This window comes from Belonocnema kinseyi, chromosome 1, assembly GCF_010883055.1.
Source record: "Belonocnema kinseyi isolate 2016_QV_RU_SX_M_011 chromosome 1, B_treatae_v1, whole genome shotgun sequence".
NCBI classification, from domain to species: Eukaryota; Metazoa; Arthropoda; class Insecta; order Hymenoptera; family Cynipidae; genus Belonocnema; species Belonocnema kinseyi.
Genome location: NC_046657.1, coordinates 35,011,937 through 35,018,964, shown reverse-complemented (window position 1 = coordinate 35,018,964; position 7,028 = coordinate 35,011,937). Strand labels below are relative to the sequence as shown.

At 28.4% G+C, this 7,028-nt stretch overlaps 1 protein-coding gene across 1 annotated transcript in view; it reads left to right on the top strand.

Annotated features, from left to right (window-relative positions):
• Positions 1 to 6,537, top strand: part of LOC117173625 — a 15,215-nt gene extending 8,678 nt beyond the window's left edge. Inside the window, exon 2 of the mRNA XM_033362267.1 lies at positions 5,611 to 6,537. Within this exon, the coding sequence (XP_033218158.1) occupies positions 5,611 to 5,870 (260 nt within the window). The 3' untranslated portion in view covers positions 5,871 to 6,537. The remainder of the gene's footprint in view (positions 1 to 5,610) is intronic.
• Positions 6,538 to 7,028: the final 491 nt, after the last annotated feature.

Here is a 7,028-nt window from a genome sequence, read left to right as displayed (position 1 = left end):
AGCTGTTGCAGCCACTACGGTTTTCTGCTCTGTGCGATCGTCCTGTAACTGTTGCCCTCTGGCGCCAGTTTGTGGACTTCGCGTCGTCGGCATCCTACCTTAACCAAAACTCTGTGACGTTTCCCGCCTTTATTTCCTACCTCTTGCTCCCCTGACCAAGCAACTATTTTTTCACTCCTAACCTCAAAAACTTCACACGCTACAAATTTTCACTTCAAACTACTCACTTGCACCCTTCACACCTTTGCCTTCACTCACCCTTCTTCCTTTACACTCGATCTCCGCACTTTCTGCCTTTTCTGCATCCACTCACCCTTATTTCCTCCACCAAAGCCAAAAATACACCACTTGACAAAAAGAGTTCTTTCGCGATCGGTACCGGAAACGGAAGCCTCAACTTCGTAATAATGTATATTCTCGGCAATTTTATTATAAGTTCTGAAGATCCATGTAGGATTTTTTTAAATTTGAATTATGTGATTATGTCGTTTTTTGCTATATTAAACAAAATAATAAGTAATTTATTTTATTGGGTGGAGACTCTTCATTTTTGTTAAAAATGTAATTATTTGTTTGGATATTGATTTATTTTTTGAAACTTTTTTTTTATTCGAAAACATTTTTTAAAATAAATATTTAACTATTTCACGTTTGACTTAAAATTTACATTTTGAAAATTCAACCTTTTTTCAAAATTCATATACATATTTCATTGCAAATGCAAATGTTCGTCGTTGAAAATTAATCTTTTTGTTAAAAATTCGTCTTTTTTTGTAGAAAATTAATCTTCTTAGTCTATTCAATTTTTCGTTCAAATTTATCCTTTTCAGACGCAAATTTAACTGTTTCATTGAAAATTAATGTATTCTGTTAAAATATCAGCTTTGTGGTTAGAAATTCGACTTTTTTTGCTAAAAAATCAATCTCTTCTATTGTGATTTTCAATTTTCGACCTATATTTCTTGAATATTTTCTACTATTTTAATTAGACAAACTAAACTTGAGTTTCTTGAGGTGTATTCTCCGTCATAGTGTTTTTGGTTGAAGATTCATAATTTTATTAGGAACTTCACCTCTATGGATTAAAATTCGTGTTTTTTTTTGTACAAATTTAATTTTCTCTATTGAAAACAAATATCTTTTATTTAAAAATTCGATTAATTTGTTGAAAATTTAGCTACTTCTTAGAATTTGTTGTTGTTGTGTATAAATCCTTTTTTAAACTTAAAATGTCATAATCTCGTGTTAGATATTTTTTTTAAGATTCAGGACTTCATTAAAAACTTTATCTCTCTGATTGAAAATTGAAATATTTCGTTGCAAAATTACTCGTTTCGTTAATAATGAAGAAAATTTTACAAATAATTAAAATATAATTTAAAAATATAGCTTTGCAAGTTTTTAAATGTTTATATTCCCATTAAAACTCCTCAAATTCTGTCAAATTTGTCAAATAGATAATAAATATTTTCAAATTCTAAATCATTTTAAAATGTGTCTAAAAATTCTTTTTTTCCTAAAATGAAGAAATCATTACGAATTTTCCCAAACATATTAAAATTAATTTGGTGGTAGAAAATCTAAATTTCATCAATGGCATTCAGATCCTGGGTTTTCATTTCCTGATATTAAAGGAGTTAACAATTTAAAAGTTAGTAATAGAAAATTTTCTAATTCCCTGCCAAAAGCTCGAGTAGAAGTACAATCTTCCTTAGGATAGGAATTTTATTTGCGTTGTTCTTGCACGCTAATTATGTACCGGCAATGCCAAATTTTTACGATCAGTTTCCATTCAACGCAGAATTTGATCAGTTTTCCAAAAATATGAAAACAAACTTCTTTCTGTATTCTGGAGGACGTTATAACCTCTCAAAGTGAAGGCTAATTTTCAGTAGGTCAACTGGTTAATAGTCAGACACTATTCGTCGTTACTTTATTCTAAATTTTTATTTCGCATCAAAAATTATTTTACCCCTCAAATAACTTAAAATAAATAATATCTGCGCTACTAATAAATAACGGACCACTAAATTTTTTATAAAAATAACTGATTTTCTAGACAAAGAAATAAATTTTTAACCAACAGGATTAATTTTCTACCGAAAAGAATAATTTATAATGAAATACATAAATTTTCAACCAAATTTAATTAGAAGATCATTAACTTATTATTATTATTATTATTATATAAACCATTATTCTTAAATAATATAATAAGAAAAATACAAAATTTAAATAATATTAATTTTAATCATTAGGGTATAAGAAATAAAATATATTAATTGAATTTTTAGTTACAAATAATTCTCTTGAAAATAGCTTATTTGTTTAAACAAAATAGTTCTAACATAAGTCAAGAAATAATTCTTTAATAAAATCATGTATTTTGAACCATCTAGATTAATATTATACCAAAATTTAAAAAATAACATACATAAAGTTTCAACCAAATAGTTGAATTTTCAACTGAAGAAGATACATTTTTAACATAAAAAATTAATTTTTTCCTAAAAAGATGAAATGTTCGAAGAAGATTTTCAACCTAAGAGTTGAAGTTCCAACCAAAAAGGGTAATTTTCTACCAAAAAGACCAATTTTCCAAAAAGTTGATATATATTTAACATTAAAAATTCGATTAAAAAAGATAGTAAGGCAAATGTCAGTTAGAGCGGTAAGTTTAAAAAATAAAATAAATAAATAAATTTTCAACCTCAAAAATTAATCTATTACCAAAAAAGACCAATTTTAAACAAAATAAATGAATTTTCAAAATAATCAAAATTAAACAACTTCTCAAGACTGAAGAAGCAAAAATACTTTCTCCAATCGTTCCCATTCGTTAACTTAATATGAACATGAGTTCAATTATTTTGGTCTTACGATCTTTGATATTTTTTTCGGTCTTTGATTGGAAGACAAAAATAATTGAACTCATGTTTATATGAAGTTAAATAAATAATATTTTCCTTAAAAGATAAAAAGTTTTCATAACAAGTTGTTTTTTCAATTATTTGTAAACAATTAAAAAAAAAGATTTTCCATCTTTTAAAAAATTCATGTTTTTCCCCTGTTTGAAAGAAACTTTCCCTTTTTTCCCTCTTTCTCATTTTTTGCCTTAATATCAACTGAATGATTAGAAATCAATGAAAAATCCAACTATTTGTGCTTAGAAGTTAGTTCTTTTCAATTGATATACTGTTGGTCAAAAATTGATTTCATCTGTGGAAACGTAAACTATTTTATTGAAAAAAAGATTTTGTTTCAATTAAACTGTTTTCTGTTAGAATTAAAATCATTCTTGGTTCAATATCAACTATTACATTTATCTTTGAAAATTCTTTTTTTATTAATCCTAATTCAAAAAAGAAAATTTTCAAGAAGTACTTTAACTTTTGCATACCAAGGTAATTTTTCGAATAGAAAATATCAGTTTCCAACAAAATAGTTTATCTTTCAACTAAAGAGATGGATTTTCAACTAAAATTAGGAATCTTCGACAAAAAAATCGTTCAGCCAAAATTTTCAAAGAAAATAGTTGAATCCTCAGGTTAAGAAGATTAATTTTTAACCAAATAGTTGCATTTTTATCCAAGATATATAAAGATGTTACTCAAATAGACGAATTTTTAAATCAAAAAGACAAATTTAATCAACGGAGACTTTAATCAGTTTCTCAAAAATAAGTCAAGGTTAATTTTCAGTAGGTCACCCGATTAGTGGTTCGACACTCTCCGTCGGTAGTGTATTCTCAATTTTTATTTCGTGTCGAAAATTATTTTTCTCTTCAAGCCGAGAAACTAGACTGGCATACAGTGCGTGATAGATGAAGGCATTAATTATAAATAAATTTAGCGGACATAAATCCTAGTAGCCGTCCACCAAAAACTAGGTTAATTTTTAAGGAAGCAATAATTAAATTCTATTTAATTTTATAATTTCAATATAGAAGTATTGATTTCTCTTAATTTTGTTTTATAAATCCTAGCAGTGAAAACTAATTTTCAATACAAAATAAGAATTTTGGATACACAATTGTCGGAAAATATCGGACCACTAACCCCATTAACTACCAAAATTAGCCTTGAGTTTGAAAGTAGATAGCTTCGTGTAGAATGTAGATAGAAATATCTTTTTTAAATCGTTGGAAATATTATTAAATTCTGCGGTAAATTGACCTTCGTTTCACTAATTTTTCCTTGTGGGTATTAAATTATCATCTAGAGAAAAAAATCAAATTAATATTTTTAACCTTTTTTTTAATGATGCAAACTTCTGTTAAAAAAACACGAGAATCCAACGACCCAATTTGGAACACAAAGAACAAAATAAACGCCTATTGTAATTGGAAAAAATTAAGAAAATAATTTCTGAAAAAGAATAAAGAAGAGGAAGAAAAATAAGAAAGAAAACTCGATTTTGAGGTATCCAAGAAAGAGCACCTTTTCTTCGGTGCTGTCAATTTCTACTTATTAGATTTGTCTTGCCTTTATAAGGATACCGTACGATTACCGAAACGTTGGTTAATGCAATTTTATTTTTTTGTTTATTTTTTACTTTTATTTTGAATGTTATATAATTGTAATTCGATAGAGATAAAAAATAAAAAAGACGAAAGAAACAACAAAAGAAGAAAGCGGATGTGGTTGGCCGTCTTCTCATTTTTCTTTCCTCTTTTTTATCTTTGTCAAAAAATTATTTTTTTAATTTCTTAATATTACAATAAGAGTTTTTTTCTTTTTGGTCCAAATTTGGTCGTTGAATTCTTATTTTTCCTTTTACAGGAGTTTGAATCAATTAGATTATTGGACGTTAAAAAGGATTTTTAATTTTGATTTTAATCTAATTTAAATTTCTTAAATTTCACTATTTTTTACTTGCACTTCAGCTATTGGCAGAAGCCAGTGAAATTAGTATAATTTTTGAATATTTTGCACCAGTGATCTTTAGGATTTCACTATTCATTTGAGCAATTAACGGCGAATTCCTATCAATGACTTTTGTAAAATATAAAATAACTAAACTAATTTCCTAAGCTCCTGTCTAGAGTTGACGACTCTTAGTGCAGCGGTTCAAGGTCTTTAACAAAACAAACATGCAGATTTCTGCATTTATATACATTCACTAATAAGTATTTTGCCACAATATATACATAAAAAATTCACCAGAATTTTCGCATTGATGAAAAAAATTCTGAAATTTAAAATCTTAAGGCTTCCTGTAATATTGAAGATAAGTAATTATTGACTCGTCTTAATTGGAAAAGGAAACTTTTTCATAGCCAGGGTTTGATTGTTCAAAATCGATAGTTTAAGCCAATTTTAGCATCAAAAGAATGAAACTAATTGAATAATGGATCAAACTTCCAAGGCTTATTTTTTAAAAAAGTTAAATTTTAACAAGAAAATATCAATCAACCATCCGAAAAAGGTGTTCAATCACAGCCTGCATGTTGAATAATGTATTGAATTTTGTTGCTAAAATAAGTTTTTTGTTGCATTAATGTATATTAATAAGCAATTTATAGTTTCATGAACAAGTATTATAAGCAATCATTGATATAAGGTATTCATGATGATTGATTGTTTTATTTCCTATAATTTCTCATTGCAGAATTAATAGCTGAAGCTGCTTGCTGCGGCTCAAGAGGAATACGACAACACACACATATTATAGAAATTCTGAATGAATATTGGGTAGGTGATGAAGATCAAGAAAAGCATAATCAACTCAAAGTAGGCAGCTCAACGTTCACCACTGTGGATAAACTATTGGAGTACGTCTGTCGATATATCTCCAAAAACTCATCATCTTGGAACGGAAATTTGGATTTTGTGGCCTTTTCGAGGATCAGGGGCCTATGTAATATTTAATATAGATGTCCACCATGCCGGGAAGATAGTAGAAGCAATCAAATTAATGACTCTAATCGCTTCCGTATTCTTCCATGATCCCAGGGATCAGCGTTTAAAAGTTTTTCAGGCTAAATATGTGCACAACATCTCTGGATTTAAATTTTCACCACTACAAAAATGCTGTTTCACCAGGATACCCAGCAGACAATCACGTGGTATCGCCAGGATACCAAGGATACCAATCAGACAATGATTCGGTTTTAGAACGTCATTAGGGAAATTATTTGTATTGACACCAAGTTTAATCTCATTCCTTCGATCAGACCATAATGTGCATCTAAAATAACCAGGGCCAGACTGGTCGTTTAGACATTAAAAGTCAACATGTTCAGTTAAGATGACCAGCGCTAGAATGACCTTAGACGTCTAAACTGAACATGTTTCCTTTAGGCAACGAGTGCTAAAAAGGTCTTTTCAGAGTCAAAACTAAGCATGGTTAATGTAGATAACTTAAGGAGGTGATTTTAGATGTCTAAACTGATTGTGATTATTAGTTTAAACGGACAGTATCAAAGAGGTCTTTTTTGACATCTAAACTAAGCATGGTTAGATTAGAGGAACATTTATTTTTGAGTTGATCCTTAGTTTTTATTATGTGTTGGCGGCAAACAGCATTACGTTTCTTTGAATTTTTTCAATTTCTTTCATTTCTTTGTACTACTTTGAATTCCATTAATTCTTTAAACTTTTGGAAGTCCTACATTTCCTGAATTCCTCAAATTCTATTAATTTTCTGAATTTTTCGAATTCTATAAATTTATTGAATTCTTTGAATTCTACTTATTGTTTGAACTCTCGAAAATGTTTAAAAATGTTGAATTCTCTAATGAATGATAATTCATCTAAATTCCCTAAATTCTCTCAATTTATTGAATGCTCTAAATTCCTGGTATGCTCCGAATTTCTTGATTGCTCTGAATTCTTTGAGTTCTCGGAGTTCCTCGAATTCTCTAAATTCATGGAAATATCTCAATTCCGCGAATTCTTTGAATTCTCCGTATGTCTTTTATTTCCTCAATTCCTTGCATTCTCTGAACAGCCTAAATTATTCTCTGAAATCCTTTTATTCTTACGATTCGGCTAATTCCCTGAATTTACTGCTCTCAAGAACTGCTT